The 22003-nt window shown below is 38.7% G+C and overlaps 2 protein-coding genes across 4 annotated transcripts in view; one reads left to right on the top strand and one right to left on the bottom strand.

The window, feature by feature from the left end:
* Positions 1 to 11110, top strand: part of garnl3 (GTPase activating Rap/RanGAP domain like 3) — a 79344-nt gene extending 68234 nt beyond the window's left edge. For all 3 annotated transcript variants that reach the window (XM_059357625.1, XM_059357624.1, XM_059357626.1), the window contains exons 26-31: positions 1734 to 1852; positions 2342 to 2477; positions 4897 to 4956; positions 9047 to 9265; positions 9748 to 9868; positions 10297 to 11110. In XM_059357625.1, coding sequence (XP_059213608.1) covers positions 1734 to 1852; positions 2342 to 2477; positions 4897 to 4956; positions 9047 to 9265; positions 9748 to 9868; positions 10297 to 10462 — 821 coding nt within the window. In that variant the 3' untranslated portion in view covers positions 10463 to 11110. The remainder of the gene's footprint in view (positions 1 to 1733; positions 1853 to 2341; positions 2478 to 4896; positions 4957 to 9046; positions 9266 to 9747; positions 9869 to 10296) is intronic.
* Positions 11111 to 18139: 7029 nt separating this feature from the next.
* Positions 18140 to 21550, bottom strand: ptges (prostaglandin E synthase). Its single transcript, XM_059358304.1, has 3 exons — positions 21369 to 21550; positions 21180 to 21262; positions 18140 to 19161 (listed from the first exon to the last, which is right to left on the bottom strand). Exons 1-3 carry the CDS (start codon positions 21483 to 21485, stop codon positions 18912 to 18914), a joined length of 450 nt encoding a protein of 149 aa, XP_059214287.1. The 5' UTR covers positions 21486 to 21550; the 3' UTR covers positions 18140 to 18911.
* Positions 21551 to 22003: the final 453 nt, after the last annotated feature.

Genomic DNA, 22003 nt, shown 5'->3' with positions numbered 1-22003 from the left:
AAGCTTGGGCCCCACCCAGCCCATAATAATAATGCTGCTGCTGTTGGCCTGGCCGGAGCTTGCTGTCGCCATGGAAACACCATGTTGAACCCACAAGCATCCAATTGGCCAACGTGATTATTTGTGTGTGTTTGTGCATGTTTTTATGAATGCAGAAGGTGATGAAAAGCAAATACAATTGGTGGCTAAACCTGTAACCATGACCCAGTTGATAACAACAGGCTGCTGCCCTCCTTTCTCACATACACACACAAACACACACACACACACACACACACACACACACACATACACACACACACACACTTCGACACACAGAAAAAAGCAATAACAAGGTGTGCTGAGTAATAAAACAAACATACTGCAGTATAATGGAGAGCCTCAGTTTGACAACGACAGTTAAGCTACTCTACTCTATTTTTATATTAACAATAAACTTAATAAAGTCGGTGTGTGTAATGTGCTGTACTTGATTGTTACTCAGTTGATACAGCGCCACCTTGAGGTCAACAACTGTCATTTTATTTGCATGAGTCCTGGATTGAATATAACATTTACCTGCCAATTTCAGTTTCATGTTTTTAACTGCACTTTGAGTGGAGAAAGAAATTAGAAAGAAAAAGAAGAATGAGAAGGAAAAACAACAGGGCTCGTCCACGAAATATCACTTCTATATTCAGTTTACGTTCTTCCATTCAGTCCAGTCAATCAGGGCTTATAATGAACCATTACTGCTTGATGATATCCAAACTTTTTAACTCCTTTCAGCTGCACCTGTCAGATAGTTTCACATAGTCTTCTGTTACTTGTCTACTTGTTGCTGTTGTCCATGCTGTGCCTCAGTTCGTCCTCTCCCTGTTCCACATTTCACATCAAACAAAGTAGAGGGAGACCCCCTGAGAGAGATGCTGCTGATTGTCTCGTTTTCTGCATACATCATCAGCTAATGATGGCATTTGAAAATGTCATTCTGGGGGAAACTATTAAATGTCTCATATTGTGGGAGCTCGGCAGTCGAGCAAATTTTAAAAAGTTTAATTTCTCTTTTTTTTCAGTCAAACTTAAAGGAGAACTGCTATGATTTTTCTTTATTTTCTGTCATTATATGATGTTTCAATGTTGGATGTTCATGTAAAAACGCGGCTTTAAATTCAAATAATGTGGTAAATGTATGTAAAAGTAATCTCTGTGAGCAAAACATCAGGTTTTCTGACTGTACTGAACGATGCGATTCCAAGATTTTTAGAGCTGACATCAGTATATGCAGATTTCTATATATGGCCATCTGCATCAGGCACCTTACTGTAGTGTTTACATTAAATACACTGCTACATGTGGCTCACATCAAGGAAACCTGTAATCTATGGTTGTGGATGATATTTGGCTGCAGGTATAGGTTTGATTGGGTAGTTTTGGTTTTAAAGCTAGAAAGTGCAGCTTTAGTGCATTAAAGTTATTCATTCGGCTGTGATAATGGTACAAAGACATAGAGAGAACAGATGCAGAAGACCTGAAAACGCTGACCAACCAGAGCAGACTGTGATTTTTTATGAGTGAGGCTTAAACCAGAGTGTCTGAGACAGAGGGTGAATAGAAGTGCAGCAGCTATGGACAGTACGAGAAAAGTTTTTTTGAGTATTAAAGCATGCAACATGTTCTGGCAGAAACCTAAATGGGTCCATCTCCCTGAAGTGGATCTGATTTCATGTGATGTGCTTATTATGTGTTTGCAGTTTGTGCATTTCCTTACATCCTGGCCTTCACAACGGACTCCATAGAAATCCGACTGGTGGTCAATGGGAACCTCGTGTACACAGCAGTGGTCCCAGAGCTGCAGTTGGCCTCTTCACGGGTCAGTAATCAATATCATGTCCTGCTTTTTTTCAGAATATACACTTCAAATATGCAAATTTATAATTTTATTTTAATTTCATTGTTTTATAAGTGGGGTGATTCGGGTGTACAAATGCAAGAGTTCTTATAGCTTGTGATTGAGTTGAGTGTCAGTAGGCCTCTCCCTGTGTTAGAGAAGTAGCTGTCTCAGCTCTCTCATTCCAATCAATCTTTATTACTCTGGTGGGAAATATGGCTGGCAATCTGCATGGTTACAAATCAATACTACACTCATAATTCATACACATAGATGATTTTAAAAAGACCACAGTGCACCTGGCACTGTTTCCTCCACTATCCTCATTACATTACTTTGTTTTTTTTTCCATGTTTAACCCTCTGTGTCCCTTTGTTTTTCTCCTAATATTTCCTGGCAGTATTACATGTTCATCATGTCTCTGTAATGACCATATTTCCTCTCTGTGTCCTTCTATTTTTACGTCCACAGTCGGACATCTATTTCGTTTCGTCGGCTCCGGTGAGCTCAGCCTCCAACTGCAGTTCGAGAGACACCAGTTCCCAGAGTTCCCCGCAGACGCCCACCGGCTACGAGATGCCCGTGTTCCCTTCGCCGCTCGGTGATGGTAAGAAAATCACCAGAGGATGTTGATAGTAGTAGCTATAAAGGTTTTCAAATGTCAACTTTGCCTGCAGACCTGTTTGACTTTAGATGCTGCCGTGTGTTAGCCTCGAGCTCAAGGAGCATTTACATAAAGTTGTCTCAGCAGAACGGTTCAGAGCAGAGCAGAGTTTCTCCCAGTTGAATCATGTGTCGTCTTCTTCGCCAAGATATTTAATGTGATTTATCTCCCCGTCATTATTACCTCATCCTTTCTCACTGTACAATACTGACATAATTTAGTTTTATGACAAAATGACCTCATTGCTGGTGCTGCTCAGACTGACACTGTGAAAGATCCAGATCTTCATAAAGTCTCCTTCCCATAACTTTTTTCTACTATAATTTATATAACCCAACTGAGAGTTTTATATATTTTAATCCATTACCTACCAATCTAGTTAACTTCATATTATAGATGAAATGTTCCACAGATTTCAAGTTAATCTCCAGCCATTTGCTTCCATTTATTTCAGCATAACATAAAACATGCAGCTACTTTAAAGTTTTTAAAAAACAAATAGTTTTATGAGTATACATCCAGGCAGAAAAGCATAGAGAGAAAAAAACAAAGATAGAGAATCCGCTCATGTGAAAACTTCTGCACGAAAAGTTTGTGTTCATGCAGAGTAAGAAGTAGATAGAGGAAACTGGTTTTCAGGGCTTTTAAACATAAGAAAAGGAGTTAATCACAGTAAAGAATAAATGCTTTTGTTTTATTGTCACTGTTTCATATGTCGTTGCAAGTCTGGATCATTTTGTTGAAAACTTTATCTGCCATTGAAATCTAACAAAGAGACAAACAAGCAGGAAAATGATAAACAAGCAGGTCTGTGTATGCGGGATTAACTCAAACACAGACTGTATATCAAAATGGGTGATGCATTTACAGTTCCTCTCACTGTATAAAACTGAAGCCCAAATATCCAAAATACGGGTGCTGCCATCTTACACTGGTGATATGATGAGGATCCAGAGTCTGTGCATTCATGGGCGGTATAGACCCAGCCTACCACTCGCGGGCCGATCACAGCTGTCAATCATGATGTCTCACTCATGTTTTATAGAACCAAACAATGAATTAAAACCAAACTTATTACAAAAGTGAACACTTCAGCAAACCCCAGTGTGGTTAAAAAAGTATAAGCGATACTGCAACCAGCCACCAGGGGGCGATCATCACTTTCACGGAGCTGTCATGTTATCAATCTCTATGGACCCAACATTGTGGCATATTTCTGTGTTTTAAATAGTTTTGCCCACACAGGCAAAATACCAATTCATTGTTGGTTTTGGTCATTTGATGGGATTTGTTGATAAAAACAAAATATTAAAAATTACCTGATTTATTCTTTAAAGGATTGCAAACTCAGATTTTGGAGCATCCATGAATACACCGACTTTAAAAACAGTTAACCATATAATGTAACTTTAATGCAGTGATAACATGACGTTGGCAAACATCAAAGCAACATAAAAGTCTGCTGTGATTGATTCTCCTGTAAATTGATTTCCATACAATATGGAGACCAACAGAGGTAGGAATTCACTCTCAAAATGAATTATATGGAAAATAGTTGGCAGTTATGGGAATGTAATTTGTAGTCAGGGGGCTGAAACCTTCAAAAGCATCGCTATGATCCTTTCAATTCTTACACAACCACAAATTACAAAAAGAGGAACAGACTAATCACCCACATGCCTCCCACCAGCACCACCATTCAAAGCGCACAATAAGTATCCTCAGAGGCAGAGAATGCTTTCAAGGATGATTGAGGATCAATACAAGCCCCTCCCTCCCACCATCTAGCCCACTTTCACTTCCACCTCCATCTTTTATTGTGTATTTGACCATTCGAAGTCTCCCCTTACCCCCACCCAACAACTGACCTCCTGCAGACTGATACAACTGTCTGAAAATCGGGCATATTTGTGATGCACAGCTGTCGTTAATGACATACAGCTTTGTCATTCAGCATGAGCAGACTGATGGATCGAGGCAATGTCAACTTCTCGTCGTTCATTAGTCTTTCTAGCTCTTAAAAGGGACACCAGCAGATACATCCACGTGATTGTGACGGCTGCCGGGAAGGACAAGGCTTGAAGAAAATAATTTTGAAAATGTCCTGGTTGTGCGCACCATCCAGGTGGTCCTTCTCTGCTTTTCCTGGGTATTTACAGGTCCCATTAAGGCTAACAGTGACTGTCGTTGCTGCAATTAGCCAAAGGGGGGCTTTATGCTTTTAAGCTGGTTCGGGTAATCATTTCTCTCTGGTTATGCATATGATTCTGCATCACTGGGACCAACCTACTGTGTGTGTGCCTACATGTTTGTTACTGTTTGTGTTCAGTTTGTGTAACCCTCTTCTTCATCCCTGGTTCAGATTCTATACGGATCCCCTATGGTACCAAGCTTTCCCTGTACATGTCTAAGGATGCCGAAGGTACTGCAGGACTCTCCCACAACTCGTCCTCAGTTCATGAAAATAACGCTCATAATGCTGCCCCACTAACACGCACATGCTCCCAGAGTGTACCACCCTGTCTGCTCCGAAAGCGGCATGTTGACTTGAACGTTGGTTGAATGTTAAGTGAACATTATGTCTTCCCCATCCCCCCCTCCCCCCTTCTTTCTGTCTTAACTAATTAAAGTATTAGTGCGAGGGGGAAAAAAGGTGATAGAGTGCAAAGTAAAAAAGTGAGGCGGAGGAGATAACGTCGATCAAGAAAGAGGGTTTTGAAATTACAGGGGGGTGGAGGAGGAGAGAGGGGGAGATGCAGAAAAGGTATGCAAGAGAAAAAGGGAGGGGTTGTGTACAAGCAGGAGGTTGGGGAGAGAAGGAGGGAGAAAAGGGAAAGAGGGAAGGAGAAGACACGTCTGCCGCAGCATGATTTACAGATTGCACTGTCGCCATGGAGACTTTTGTCAGCCTCCTCTTCGATCCAAAGTGGTAGTCCAAACAGCGGTGCCACAATCAGGGGGTGAGGGAGGGAGGGGGGGAGGGGGAGAGGTGGAAGGGGTGCTGACAAAAATCCCATCCTCTAACTGCCTGCGCACCTGCCGTATCTGCTCCTCGGGGAGGGTTTTCATCTGATGTAATCGCATCAGTAATATGAACAAGATGCTGCTGCTGATGTGGCTGCTAGCCTCTGCCACCTCCCTTCCACTGGCTCAAACACACGCCTGCAGCAAAACATCTCTCTGCTGTGGAGAATTCGACTCCAATTAGTGCTGAAAACACCCCCCCAATATTTGCATTTAATTCATTTGCCAGTGTGATGTGTGATGCAGCGTGACGCTTCCCCCGGTCCAGAAACGCATGTGGAATATATTGATCTCTGTGATTGTATATTCCAAAATAACTGCATGCTTTTCCCCCTGCATTGTTGTCATTTTTTCGCTGTATGACAGTGCAAGGTACAGGAGAGAGGATCTGTAACAACACTAACCCGGTGTACCTGTCAGACATCAGCAGTGACCCTCTATTTTTCTCCGTGGCTCTTTTACTCACCTCTCACCCGCTGACATTTCAGATGAGACAGTCCTCATTGTGTCGCGTAGCCTCCACATTGATTCAGTCTCATCCATGTTACTATCAGCCCGCCTCAGTGGAGCACAGAGGCTGATGAGCTGCAATACTGCTCCCTGATGGCACAGTTCAGCACTGCAGGTCGGCACACTGCAGAAACTCTCCAATTTAATGTGTCCCAAACAGACTTTAAGCATTTATAGTTTCTGCTGAATAATAGATGGTCTACTATAAATGGCTACAACTGAGCAGTTATATCACATTAGCTCTCTGTAGTAAGGATGATTAATTTTAAGATCACATGCTGTTTCAGTAAATGGCACTATTAAGACACTACAGGTGGATAGGGTTTTTTTTACTTATAGATATCACCATGAAACTTGCCCAGTTAGCTTCTTTTACATTAAGATGATATTTTTTTGGAATTGCAAGTTTTCTATAACTCATTAATTAAAATATGTGCTGATTTACATATATTTCCAGGCCATAAATCTGAACATTGGATAAAGCAAATCTAAAAGTAATTATTTTGTTGAAACATTAGATTCAAAGTTTTTTATACAGAAGGAAATTGGGATAACTCCTTTTATCATTTCAAATATCAGGAAATACTGTCAAAAAACATTTAAAAAATCAATTTACGTCATGTTTTTAGGAACGAAAGGTTCTATAAATCAGGGTATGAATGAAAGACTGGTAAGTTTGGGGTCTGTAAGTGGAGCTGAAGTTGAGATGTATGGCTCAGAGTATGAGAAAAAACTCAATATATAGTATAATATATATAGTAAATATAGTAAAATATACACCTAAATGCCTGTTTTGGATGTTTTCTTTCCTCTACTCTGAAGGAAAAACAGCCTAAAACCAACCAACCAAAATGACATGAAATGCATGAAACTACTATGTTTAACGGAGTTAAAGGGTTCACAGAAAGGGTTATTTTTTTTCATATTTTAGTTAGTTTGTAGATTGATTTCTAGCCAGCAGTTGTTCACCATTTATTTTACTCTGCTATGAAAATTGACTTGCAGATGCTTAAAACTTGTTTGAGGCTAGTTATCATCAAAATAAACACTTTATTTTTGTTTTGTTGTTGCGAGCAGTGTGTGTTTTGAAAAACCTTCTCCAATGGTGCATTCGGAGACTCTTTTTAAATACAGGGAATAACCCATTTATGTTATGCTTTCAACAACAGCTATGTTATGTTTGCTTTAGGGGTTTGCTCTCTATCTATCTATCTATTCGTCTATTTATCTCTATATCTCTATATCTCTCTCTCTCTCTGTATATATATATATATATATATATATATATATATATATTCGTATGGACAATAACTAAATGTTGATATAATGTTAATAATACACATCTGATAATAATATTATCAGATGTGTATTATTAACATATCAACATATAAATAATCCAGACTGTCTCCACCTCCCTGTACTTTTAAGTTCTTTTAACTCCCTGTAATTTTAAGTGTAATAAATTTGCCAAAAAAGAGACAAAATGCACAGTACACAAAGTAAAAGATGGCATTTTTTTAATGTATTCCTATAAATAACGTGATAATATCATGATTGTGAATTATTTTGGCCACAATAATCACATGGACGGACATAGTTTGCTTGCTGTTCCTTTTGTGAGTTTGATTTTCCATCAGTCCAACATATGAGAGCAATGCTTTAGTCAGCATAATGTAAAAGAGTCCTTGAATGCACCACCAAGAGGCAGGAGGGGTTTCAAATCCATAGTTTGACATTTTGGGAAATATGCTAATTGCCAGAAGATCAATACCACTCTAATGTCTGTCTGGTAAAGATCAAATTAAAATCAAATGAATGTTGAGCTGAATAGATCAACAGAAAAATAATCACAAATTATTTTAATAATTGATTAATCGTTGAAGTAATTTTTCAGGCAAAGACGGTAGAACTTACAGCCTCTCAGATATGGAGATTTCCTGCTTTTCTCTTTCTATATCATTAATAAAAGCCTGTATCTTTGGGGTTTTTGAAACTGGGATGTATATTTTTCACTATTCTGACAGTTTACAGACCAAATTAATAATCGGGGGGGGAATTAATCGATCATGGAAGTAATTGTTATTTGCAACAAAAATGTTAATTTGTTGCATACATAATCAGACCCAGAACAAGGCACAGTGAAATTATTTTTGTGCCAGCTCCAGAAACAACTATCGGATCCAGAAAATAGAACAACATTTTATTTTAAAAAAGCAATAAAGCAATATAGCTGTACCTGTCAGAGTGACAAAACAACAGTCAAGCAATGACAGAAAACGAGTTTCACATTGATTTAAACAATTTGACTTATTAATACCGTACATTTACCGTAATGCAATGACAGGTGGATGGACTATATTTATGAGTTATTAATGTGAAGATATTTAAGAAATCTTCTTAGATCTTAGCTTAGCATCAAGAAGGGAGGAACAGCTTGTTTCAGTTAGCACTTGTCATGTATTAGCATTAGCTACATTAGCATCACAGAGGTAAGCAACTGTTTTCTGAAAGAGAAATACATGAAGCTCTTTACCAGACAAACGTGAGAGTGGTATCCATCTTGTCGTCTAACTCTGGGCAAGAAATTACATAAAAATAACTGTTTGAAACTAGTTGGACAAATAGTCACTTCTCCCAACTGCATTAAATGCAACAATAATGTATTTTTGCATAAGATACTGACAATGACAAAATGTTCATTGCCTGCATGGAAGTCTAAAAAGATATGCTTTAAATAGAAATGCATTTGTGTAGCTAATGAGCTAAAACATGCAAAACACTGTAGCGCTTCAGGCTAGAAGTTTCATGCATTTCCCATTAACTTCCACACATTCCTCACCCTTTATATGTGTCTCTTTCCCAACACTCTGCTCCCATCTTTGCTCTTTTTATGTCTCCTCTTGCCTCTGTCCTTTGACTTTACCTGCTGCTCTCTCCTTGTCTCCATCCTCCTCTTCCTCTGGGTTTCTTCCTCCCAGGTGAAGCAGCATGTAAGCACATGTTCAAGATCCCTCTGTGTAACTTGGTGGGCCGCAGCATTGAAAGACCCCTCAAGTCACCTCTGGTCAACAAGGTGCTGACGACGCCAGCCCCCGCCATGGTGCCCCAGACCCCTCTCATCTCCGCCACACACTCGCTCTCCCTGTCCCGCATGGAGATAAAAGAGATAGCCAGCCGCACACGGAAGGAGCTGCTTGGTAAACACTTAAAAATTCACTCTTTGTTCATGTGTTAAAGCAATAGTTTGGCATTTAGGGAAAATGTGCTTTAAAACCTTCTTGCTGAGTGTTAAATAAAAATATTAACACCCTTTAATTGATGTGCACTAAATATGAATTTACAGCTAGCAGCCAGTTAGCTTAGCTTAGCAAAATGACTGGAAGCAAAGGGTAACAGCTAGCCTGGTTCTTCCTAAAGATGACAAAATCCACCTATCGCATTTCGAAAGCTAATTTATTAGTAAAAATGTAACCGGTATTGGGGGTTTTAACCTTCAGAAAGAGCCAGGCCAGCAACGTTTATCTGCTTCCAGACTTTATGCTAAGCTAAGCTAATTGTTGCTAAAGCGAAAGTTAGTTCTCATCTTACTCTCTGCAATAAATGAAATAAACAAATTCCCCAAAACATTGAACAATTCCTTTACCACATGTACATTTACTGTTACCTCCTTCCAACGCAGGCTTGACAGAGGAACCAAGCGGGAAGTCAGATAGTGGAACAGTCAAACAAAGGAAGATGAGCAAGAAGAACACAGAGGAAGACCCCAAAGCACGACCACTGACATCAACAAACAGTGACAGGTAACAGATTCAGCAGCAGCAGCACTGCACGTTTAACAGTTAAACCCAGTCTTCACAATAAATGTTGGCATTGTATGTTTCTGCATACCACAGATAAGATTAATCCTGTTCTTAAATCCCCTCCTCATGACTCACCAAAATGACTTGGTTATGGTTAGAGTCTAAAACACATTACTACTGGACACAGTTCCGTAGGTTATTTAGAATCTTACAAGATTGAGTTTTGATTTCACATGAACCTGAATACTGGTCTGGGGGTCAAAGTCCAACCTGTCTAACCTCCCACCTCTGCAGACTGTTTCCTCATTAAACAAATACACTTGCTAAAGGGTCCCAAAACGTTTCATATCAACATATCTGTGGTTTGCAGAAACTAACAGTTGCATAATGTGATAAGAGCTTGAATCATTTGTTTCTATGCACAACAGGTTAGCCTCAGAGTCTGGAGAAACAGACCTGGACGTCCAGTTGCATTGTTCGTCCAGCTCAGAGGCGGAGCCAGAGAAGGTGGTGCTGCGAGCGGAGAGCCCGCCTCTCGCCAGTGCATTCGCCCTCTCCACGTCCTTCGAAGAAGATGTCCTGGACCTAAAGTGAAGACAATCCCATCGTGCACTTCTCTGCCCATCCACTCCCGTACAGTCACCATTATTTTATAGTTTTGGTTGGTTTGCTTTTAATTTTGTTGTTTGTTGAATTCTCTTTTTTTTTCGTTGTTGTTGTTGTTTTTATCCCTGTATCTTGGGTCTCCCCATTCATCAGACAAGATGGGTGCAGTGGGAGTTAGAAGATGTGTCTGTGTTTTTCGTGAGCAGTCCCTCAGCCACTGTGTGTTGGGTGTTTGTGTTGCCCCCGCAGCAAATAACCCAAAGAGGCAGTGCGGTTGTGTAAGATGCCGTGGTTTGTTCAGAGTTCTGCAGCAGCCTTGAGTTAACGGTTTGATCCCAAACCACAAACTGAATGTAAATCTCCGCACCGAGGCACGACAAAAATCCCTGTGTTCACATTGCCCTCTGAAGTTGCTAGAGCTTAAATATGTGTTGTATATTATGTGATTATTTCCGATCCACTTTCAAATGTTGTATGATATGCATATGTATGTGTACATCTGTTTATACATGAAATTGCATACACAGCGACAGGCGTGTATGCCTGTCATGCCTGTGGTGCATATTTATAGATATATTATAAAAATCCATTTTATTCCCATATTTAGTAAAAGTATGATGTTTTATGCTCTCTGCACATATTAGTCCTTATTCTTCTCCTTATTCACAGTATATAGGTAGACAGGGCTGGAGGCAAAGTCTCCCACAAGTGCCATTTCCCAGCATCCTCCACTGAACTACACCTCTAACAGCCACTGTACTCTGGTGTCTGACAGTAGCAGCCATGATTGTAGTCCTCATTAGATTACTATGATAAACCCCACAACTGCATTAAGTTTGAATAAATTCACCCACTGGAGGCACTCTCTCAAAGCCACATGCACTCAACATTTTACCCGATAAGAATGAGACGTCGTTAAATCTGCATGAGCTGCCTTTGCTTTTGATTGTGACTTCTGCACCAAAATATAGCTTCTTTGGAAACCATGACATACCAGCATAGAGCAAACCTGAGATGACATAAGAGGTGTGGATATTTTACTAGACTGTCATGTGTGATGGCCTGAGGTAGAATGGTAGAAAGGAATTATGATAGATAAAATACAAATTTAAGACAAAAACTAAAGTTAAAATGCATAAAGTGTTACTTAAATTAGCAGAATCTTACTGCACTAAAATAAAGTAAAAATATATTTTAAACATTTTTTTCTTTATGTGGAAGCTGCACAAAGGTAATAAATTTTGAAAACACTAATGTAGAACATTGAAAATATATATATTGTTTGTGATGCACAGTAATCAATTTGGATCATTGTTAAGAAATTGCTGCCTTGCCCCAAAAGAAATGACCACGAAAAACTAAAATTAAATTGTAAAATAACTCCATGACGCTCAAACTGAAAAGCATAATAAATGGGAAACGATTAAAAAGAAATAACCCTGATAGGGATTCAGCACAACTGGCCGGTTTTCATTTTAGATGCCCAGTAAAATTCAGGTTTACAGCTGGGAGACCAGGTGCAAGATGCAGCTGTGAATTATGGGCTATTTCACAGGACACTGTTCACACTCCAATTTTCATTTACTCCCATACCATCACATGTGTTCATTGTAAAGCAGCTATACATATGTTTAAAGCAAACACCTACACATTGTTTCATTCTCATCCATTAACCTACAGGTTTTTGTTCACTCCCTGGTTATCAGAAACCAAAAGAGTTGCTCTTTACTAAATCTGTGTAGGAAGGACAACTTTTAGTCTGAAAGGAACATTTCATTCCCACTTGTTACAGTCCGTCCCTGCCGTCCTGGCTTTGGTTATTATTATTATTATTATGTAATTTTAAAATCAATTTTGTTCCAAACTCGGGAGAACTCAACAGAGTACTGCATTTCCATAAAGCAGAAAGTTCCCTCGAGAACTGCAACTTGTGCAACTTTTTTGAAAAGGCTTGAGTTGTATCTATTAGTATGCTTTCTTGTTATGATCACTTAGCTACTTCAAAGCCATTCAATGCACAAACTTCCTTCAAACTCGAAATGGTCAGCTCATTGAGGACTTGATTAGAAATACATTTAGAGTTCACACCTTTCATACTAATGGATATGTTTAACTTCCTCTTTCTTCAACATTTTTTTTTACTATTTATACACAATTTTTCAACAAGATATAGAAACATTTATCATCAAACAATGTAACCACCATGAGCTTTAAAGTGATGCGAGTGCCAGCCAACTGCCCCATTGACCGAGACCAGAAGTACCAGGAATGTAAACAGGAAAAGGGACTTTTTAGCTTGCTCTATTCCCGACTTTTTTGACAACACAGACAAAAATTTTAAAGCAACACGTCCAGCAAAGTCTACTTTCCCCAATGTCAAAATCCAGGTGATAGGATTATACTTTGCATGCTTATTAGATGCTTTGGTTAAGCGTAGGCAACAAAACTGATTGGTCAGGTTTAGTAAAACATCATGGTTTGGGTTATATTGAATTTTTTTAAGCAGATGAGTCAACTTTTGGTTTTAAATGGGATGCAAGGAGCAGTCTTTTGGGTTCAAGTCCTGTTTTTGTTTGATCCAGCCGCCTCCATTTGAAACCCACAAAGTTGAATGGTTTTGTAACAGGTCAAGAACAAATGTAATCCGTGAGGAAATATGTTTCCCTCGAAACATAAATGACGATGACAATGCCGTTTTTAGGAGACATTGCTGGGCTGATCACGGCTGCTTGATTTGAGCTAAGTAGACTTTCTGATCTGTGGTATCACAGTAGCTTTATTTCTTATTTATAAACATGGTAACATGTTTAACTGCTATCTAATTGACACACATATACAAAACAAATTATTAACTAATTTTAAAAATTCACATGTCAAAATACACCATAGGAGAACCATGTGTATGCAGGTTTAAACCTTATAAAAAAAAACTATTGGCTGACATTTCTGCTGCTACATTCTTTATCTCACATAAAGCTTTAAGGCAGTGCATCACAGGTTTTAGTGATAACTTTAACTCACAGACAAACAGTCATAGAAACACACAAATAGAGCAACTCCTTAGACATCAGCTGGTTTACCCTTATTCCAATTAAGACGGCTCTACTCCTCCTCCATACACTCCATGAGCTCATTTAAAGCATAAAAGACTCAATTCAACACCTTCCATTGCTTGTTTGTTTTTCCAACCTTTATCCGTGTCCTACTTTCACAACTCTACATACTCCAGTCAGCTGCTCCTTTATATGCAGCTAAGACAGCAAGTTTAGCTTTCATCTATTCATCAAACAATACAGTCCAGCTTTTCAAGCGATGCTGTTCAGCTCCCAGCTATACTTTAAGCAGCCTTTAGAAATTGCATTCTCTGTTGTAAAAAAAAAAAAAAGTTCTTTGTACTGAGCACTGAAGAAGTTACATCAGTCCTGTCAAACAATGTGAGCGCTGAATCTAACAGAGAAAATATGCTGAGTAATGAACACTAGACAGTCAGTAAAACCAGAAGAGAGAGCTTTAAGGATCCACTGGTAGTCAGGGGAGCAAACTGAGCAGTGGTTCTGACTGATGTAGGTATGAGAGCGCCTCTATGTGGTGGTTTCACAACACAGCAGCCTTCAGATCTTGCATGAGCTCCTTTTCCTCTTACACCTTTCCTCTGTTCTCCTCCTGCCTGTCTCAGTGTAAACCCTCCAACATTATAACACAACTCAGAAAAACTAAAAAGGGAAGATGAAGAACGGGATGGGGGGGATTTTTACAAAGGTACTCTACTTTAGTGTTTATTACTCTGGATGAGTGGGTGACTGGGGGATGCCTGGCAGTTACAGTTTGTGACACTGCTTCTCCTCCTTACGATGTTCTATTTCTCCTGTATTTCTGTCAAGTACTCTTTGTTCCTACCTCCCCTTGGCATTTTCACTGTTTTATTTTTTGTTTTTTGTTTTTATTTTGTATTTGAATATATATTTACTGTTTAGACTGTTGCTGAACCTCTCTGTGATATCAAAACGAAAGAAAAATTAACAAAAAAAACACCAAGTGTCTTAAAATATTGTATCGCCATCGTTTTTAATGCCAAGTACTACTTGTAAATGTTTGTGTATCAAATGTGGCCTCAAATGAAACTGAACTATATTATTAATATTATTATGATTATTATTTGAGCAATTATTTTAAACAAGTGCTGTAGACCACTGCTGTGAAAGTAGTCGATTCTGTTCATTGATATGTAATAAATATTTATGAAATTTGAGCTGTTTGTTTGGCTATTTTTGCTTTATTGATGTTGTTTTTTGTATTTTTGGAAAAATGTTGAACCCTGTAGAACTACCTACAGAGTTGTGAATTAATTATTGGAGTTTCCTAAAGTGCAACAGGAGTCACCAGGCACAGAGTTGCTGTTTAGGTGTGAGCAGCTCACGCTGGCCAATGTTTTGAGCAAACGGTGGAACACTGTGTCTGCTGATTCTGAAGAGATGTTTGATGCAAACAGGCAATAAATAGTGTTTGAAATGGAGCCTGGGGTGGGAAACAAACAGCCAAAAAAGCATCAACTACAAAGCTGTTTCACTGCTTACACTACCCCATTAAATCAGAAGTTCAGATTTGTTATTATTTGCTCAAAAACTCCTACAATTCTTCTTTGCTTACATTATGCAATCATGAGCGTATACTCATACGTTTTATTACGATACAGCAAAGAAAACTACAGACACAGAGCTAAAAAAGAATGCAAAAAAGAAATGTAGCAAGGTGAAACGTGTAAAAGTGTACAACGCTTATTCCAAAATGAAAGGGAATCTGGGCTCTACTTTTATTTTTTTTGGGAGGAGGAGCCATGTTTCAGTGTTTAAGCGACACTTCCTTCATAGTGTGCCTTTAAGTAATTTGATCTTCGTTTAAGGCTTAAAGATATCACTTGCTGCACTATCTTATTTCAAGTGAAAGAAAGTTCACATCTCTGTTCTCATCAAATGTTTTAACTTAGATTTGATCAGGGTTCTTTGCAGTTTCAACTTTTTCAGCATAGTTAATGGCATGGTGGCACGATTCTTTAGAGCTACAAACACACACAACACCACTTAAAGTTAATGTCTATTGAATCAAAGTTGGTCTGGCTCTGTTATCAACTGGTATTTACTGTAATTACACTGAGAAAAGAAATGGAAAGTTTTTTTCTGAGGGCCACCTGTGCTGCCATGTAGGCTGATGAAGAGTTTAGCTGTTACTTGTACTTTACTTTAGTATCTCCATTTTCTTCTACCTTAAACTGTTACACTATGTTAAACAATTGATTGTCATATATAATAATATCAGTCAAGGCTTTTAATAAAACAGTTGTTTCACTAAAATTTTCACTAATTTAGGGTCATGTTTGTGTCCAGATGAATGTAAATCCATTATTTACTCTCTTTTAGCTCTGTTTTTGGTCTCCACCAACTCCGGGATGAAATCTTGCTGTTTAGCAATCGTGTTGGCTTCCAGGCCTGAAAAGTGAAGCCAATGTGGAACTTCCTTCAACTTACATTCTTTCTAATGGCCAGCAGGGGGCGACTCCACTGGTTGCAAAACAAAGTGTAATTGTATAGAAGTCTATAGAAAGTCTATAGAGAAAATGACCCTGTGAAAAGTGAAAAGTGAAACCTTTCACTTTATCACATATCACATTTGATATGTTTCTTAAAAATTAAAAAATAATCGTCAATAATGCTCTAACTGCACTTGAATTAAGTTACAAAAAAACTTAGTTTCTCTATTGTTGAAGTAAGTGCTGCCACTATCAGCTCCCTCTATCTCTCTCTCTCTCTCTCTCTCTCTCTCTCTCTCTTTCTCTCTCTCTCACACACAGACACACACACACATACTAGAACAAGGCGAGCCTACAACCCCTGAACAATAGACTATCCCAGCCAACATAAACTGATCTCTAGACAGGCCCTGGCCAGGGGCAATGAAAACAGATCTGTCATATGCCATGAAAAAAACAAAAAAGAGGAGAAAGTAACATTTTTGCATATCAAACAACGTCCACTAAATCATCAATCATCCAATAAAATAAAATTGTGCTTTGTGATTTTGTGTGTCTGTGTGTGTGACTCAAGGAACATTCACCCGGTGAGCTCATCGTCTGAAAGAGACAGCGGCAAATAAAAGGAAAAGTGAGGCGAACAGAGAAGAGGCCTCGCTTCACCCTGAAGGTATAGGCAGGTTGAGACGATCCTACTGCTGACTCATGCAGGATATAGTCACACCCCTGTGTCCCTGGCATGTCATTAGCTTTATGTTTCACCCAAGATCGTATGTATTGAAGTGCTCATTCACTCAGAGCAAAAGGATTAGGCTTTTCCAGTCCTCCCACAATCTCAGGGTTTGTTATATTCCTTTTGTTTGCAATAAAAAGTCCATAATCATGAAACATTACAGCTCTGTCATTCTGAGTTGAGTCATCACTGGGAATGGGATTCCGGGAATAACATAATTTTTAGGGATGGGAAGTTATTGCCTGGAGCCAAATCCAGGTCATACAGAAGTGAGCCAAAGACAGAAAAACAATTCACTTATGATTCAACAGGTGATATGAGCAGGTTGGCAATCCAGACCACACGTGCTGTAGTAATGTTCAGTATGATTGCATGATTTTGGGGCTCTGGTGTGTGTCAGAAAGTGTAGACGTTCTTCCCAGCACCCTTCTGGCCCCTCAGGACATGAAAATGAATACAGCACAGCCAAAGGTCTTACATAATAGGTGGAGGAATGCTGGAGCTTTGCCGCGGACTTCTGGATCTCTCATTTTTCCACACAAACGCACACACAAAGTGGGGCCCAGTACCCTTAACACTCGACAAAACTGCAGAGGCAGAAGCGGAGCCAAAAGAATGCTAAAAGACAATTAAACTACTGAATTAACTTGTGTTGGGGAAACTACTTTGACAGCTTTGCAACCTACTAATTACTTCACACTGACAGAAGTTGAACTACAGCGAACATTATGTAGGGAGAGATCTTGTTTGGTTAACTAGATAGTTAGAAAAAAGTGGTTTAGATTACTTTGTGGTACAAAATAATAACCAAATACTATACAAAAAAGTCATATGCCAGCAAAAAATGCCTCTCAATTGAGTTTAGTGGAAAAAGTGCACTCAGGTCATAAATAAACCAAACAGTGACCATGGAAAAGTGCAAAAAATGTCAGCTTTTTTAGACACCTGCCTTCCAGAAACTCCAGATGGGATTTTCTAGATCACTCAGTTTAACTATGCAACAACCTATTTGTTAATGAATAGCGATAGCCAATACTTCTGACTGATTGACCCCAATATATTCAAGTTTAGTTATATAATTCAGATTGAAATCATTAAAAAATAAAGCCAAAGGTGAGCTGACAATCCAACTTCTTGGAATACGCCTGGAAATAGGGGCGGGGATCCACAAATTACAGTAGAAAAGAAAGTTAAAATAAAAAATAAATAAAAAATGTCTTTCCTTTTATTGCCCTGAATTGTTAATGTAGTTTTAGGAATTAACAAAAAAGCATAATAACTACTTGAATTACTGCACGAATATGGTTGTAGATGAACTACCAGACAAGCTCTACAGTTAAACTGTTAGTTTAATTATAGTTAACTCCTCCCCAACACCGGAATAAACACACAAATAAATAATGCATTAATTGTTTTATTGCCGACAAAAATGCATCTATGGGTTCAAAACATCATTGTATACATTAAATTGGATAATAAATTATTATTACAATACTTTAAAATAGTTTCCAAATATGTTTTCACAGATAAGATTCTTTCACCAGGTTATTTACTCAGTCCAAACTCTGTTCTTCCTCTCTGAAATGTAATTAATTTGAGAGATGCAGTAAAAAGCATAAGAGTGTATTATTAAATCTTTCAACACATCATCAGTCATCATGTCAGGACGCTTCTGTTGAACATAGTACGCAAACAAATGTTATCACAACAGATGTAATAGCCACACAGGAAACAGATGAAGCCATGGAGGATACAACACGACGTGAATGGTGGTTTGTGTTGCGTGTAAACACAAAAAGAGGGGGAAGGGGTGATTCAAATGTGCAGTGCAGTGCTGGAAAATATTCCAAAGTGGCTTAAAGTAAAGTCTACAACTGTCAATCGAGAAAGGTTTTAACAAAACCTGGTTAAAAAGAAAACAAACTTCATTTGCATTTTAAATAGTACAGTACAATAACTTCAAATAACTTTTAAGAGATTCTCACATTGAAAAATACTGTCGAAGTCTCAGGAATCCCAGCTGTGTGTAATCACACACCTTGTATTGCACTCTCACTGACATTCCTGTCTTTAAGCTCTCCCTCTCAGGAGACCCTCCCACTTTTTCTGACACAAGGTCATGGATTGCCATCTTTCCACCCAGAGCAGCACCTCTAGTTCAGCGCCTCGTTGCTGGATCATCAGGCATACGCTGCGACTGCCATGAGGATCTGCACAGCCATCGAGATGCAAGGTATCTGTGCAACGGTGTAGGCCAGAGAGCGGGTCGGCGCACGCAGGGCGAACAGGTAGGCGATGCTGTGCAGGACACGACCCAAGAAGAAGACCAGGAAGTGGAGGCGGGCCACAGTCAGTGAGGGGCCAGTCAGGGAGTAGATGGCACCCACGAAGAGGAAGGGGAGGATGTTCTCCATGTCGTTAATATGAGCTCTATAGGAGAGAAAAGGCAATTTAGTTGAAGTATTTTGTGCACACATCTGTTTTCAATATCCTGCAGTGATTCAGTTATCTATGACGCAGTCAAGTGACAACACTGGATAACATATTCCTAACAAACGTAGTTCAGTGACTCATTCAGATACTGGATTATTGTTTTTCTCCCATTTTTGGGAAGAATTAGTAAATCTAGAGGGTAAAGCATTCCTTCCTCATCTCATACAGTATATTCTATAAAGAGGTGACTCATCGGTTTAGAGCAGTCTGGGCCAAGAGCCACATTGCTGAATTGGACCAAAAAATGGACCCTAATCCAGCAGTTGTATGACATGATTGCAGTTGTGGAAAAATGTGGTTAGGAAACAAAAGATCATTCCATTCAGGCTTTGGGGGTTGGTGTTGAATGTCTGATTTTACACAAAATTGCAAGTTTTCTCCTGGCAAATCATAATGTATAGTCTATTTTGGTATAAAATCCACCCATTGATTACACTCGTTATAAAAACTAGAAGTTATTGTTGACAAAAAAACAGTAGTGCCGGTGTTGTGTTGTGAACTACTACTCACTCTGATGTGTTATAGAGTGTCAAAATATGCTCCCCAACTTCTTACAGTGCATTCAGAGAGGGTAGTATTTTTGGACAAGGTAGCACATCTGGACAGAACACCTGTTCTCACATTTCAGGTACTGTGCATCTTCACCACAGCAGCCCCCAAATCAGAACACTACTATTTTCAGTCAGGCTACTTTTTTTTCAGCCACACTATTTTCCTGCTTCCCCTCCACCCACTGGGATCAACTTTATGGTAATATTATTCTAGGGAACCTGCCAGGCTGGCCTGGCACAGCTGACAAGAAATATGATTAGGCTCACAGACTGTTTGAATTCGACTTGTTGTAGCTTAAATTAATAAAAGATTGTTAGAAATATATTTAGTATATAGAACTGTCTTTGCACAGTTGTTTCCCTGTCCCCAGCTCACAGACAGTCCAGGACACACAGATAGAGGAAAAAAACAGGAGGGAAAGTTTTTACTGGTAGAAAAACATGTGCTTTCCTCACTGCTGTCACGGGCCATTTTCTGACAAGTTAAAACAAAGCAGTGAAGCAGGTCTGCTGCAGGCTGCCAACTCTGGTTGGAAACCAGTACAGGAACGTGAGCTCACTAAAGGTGCACTTAAATGGAAAGAATTCACTGGATAAAAAGTATTCTTAAATCATTATATTAATAATAATAAAAATAAAAATAATAAGCATTTACAGGAACTATTTGGCACATGCAGATCTAAAAATGCAACATACAGAATCACAGAAAGCTCAGGAGCTTCTTTAAAACCTCTGAACACATAATCTTTAAACCTTTTAACCTAATCAGATACACAGTGACTGATTAATGATAATAATGCCACATCCCCATGAAGAAACTGTAGAGTAAAAAAAGTGTACAGGATGTATGCCGCTATCGGTGGAGAGTACTTTTACTCAAGTACTGTACTTAAGTTCAAATTTTAGGTACTTTACATGGGTTTGTACTTTAATTTCTCTACAATTTAAAGGCCCATATATTACTTTTTACTCCACTACATTTGTTTAAAAAGCTATAACAAATTTGGATTTTAGGCATCATTTGTTTATAAGATATAAATGCATTGTAATAGATTAAACTACCCAATAGCATTTAAAATACTTTAGATTAGTAGAATGCTACTTAAATTCACCAGTATTTAAACATCCAATAGTTTGCAAGCCATTTACCTCAATGTACAGTACTTTAAAACTTACTTTTAAATTGATTTTGCTGACATACTTTAAGTATACTTAAGTAACTTTTACTTGTAATAAAGATAGTTTACATTGTGGTATTGCTTTTTACTTAAGTAGATGATCTGAATATTTCCTCCAATCCACAACTGGATGCTACAGTAACACTGATTGTCAACTTTTCAAGTCAATGGGTGTATTATTTCAGATTAAAGCATGTCGAGACAGTTCCAAACTCTGCTCTCTTACCTCCGGCATCTCTCCACATATGGATCTTCTCTGTGAAACTGTAAACCTCCGTGTCTCAGCGCGTCCTCGGGGTTGGCAAAAGCCTTTTAAGGAAGAAGAGAAAAAGTTTGCATAAGTGAAAGTTGCTGAACTTATGTTGCTTTGATTCTTCTTCTTTTTAAAAAAACAAAACAAAACATAGTCACTCACCTTTTTGCGCAGCCTCACTTGCCCCGTTACTATAGCTATAACGTACATTTTTATCACCAGAAGCACGCCATAGAAAACAAAACAGGAGAAAACTTCATTCCTTATCATGACTGGCATGGTTTTGTTTTAATTATCCAAGCTGAAAATGTACAGAAGAGGTCTCAGGTTTGCGCGTTCGTGCGTAAAGCTGCTGGAAAGTGAGAGTGAGCCCTGGAGGGAAGGCTTTTTGTACTGTCGGTGATGCCTCCACCCACTTACCCATGATGATGATAGCAGACGCGGACACATGTTTCATTCATAATTCCGTGAATCCCAGACTGAGCACTCAAATATATTGGCACGCTATTGGTCCCTGGGGGCTATAGACAGTAGTCACATAAGCAGTAATGAAATAAATATTATCTTACTTATGAATTCAAGTAGCAATACTACACTGGAATTTTTTGTTACAAGCCTCATATAAAAATGTCAGTGTAGGGTAAAGTAAGTATTAGCAACAAATGTCTTCAAAATCTCATATAGTAGTAGTAGGCTAGTACTGATTATGCAACAAAATGGCTAGTGTCAGTGTATAAATTATACTTTTATATTTATATTTGAAATTATTTTTCCTGACATATCATTCTGTAAGCAGG

The sequence above is a fragment of the Centropristis striata genome, chromosome 19 (genome assembly GCF_030273125.1).
Source record: "Centropristis striata isolate RG_2023a ecotype Rhode Island chromosome 19, C.striata_1.0, whole genome shotgun sequence".
Classification (NCBI taxonomy): domain Eukaryota; kingdom Metazoa; phylum Chordata; class Actinopteri; order Perciformes; family Serranidae; genus Centropristis; species Centropristis striata.
Note: the sequence above shows the minus strand (reverse complement) of the source record. Positions and strands in the feature narration are given on the sequence as shown.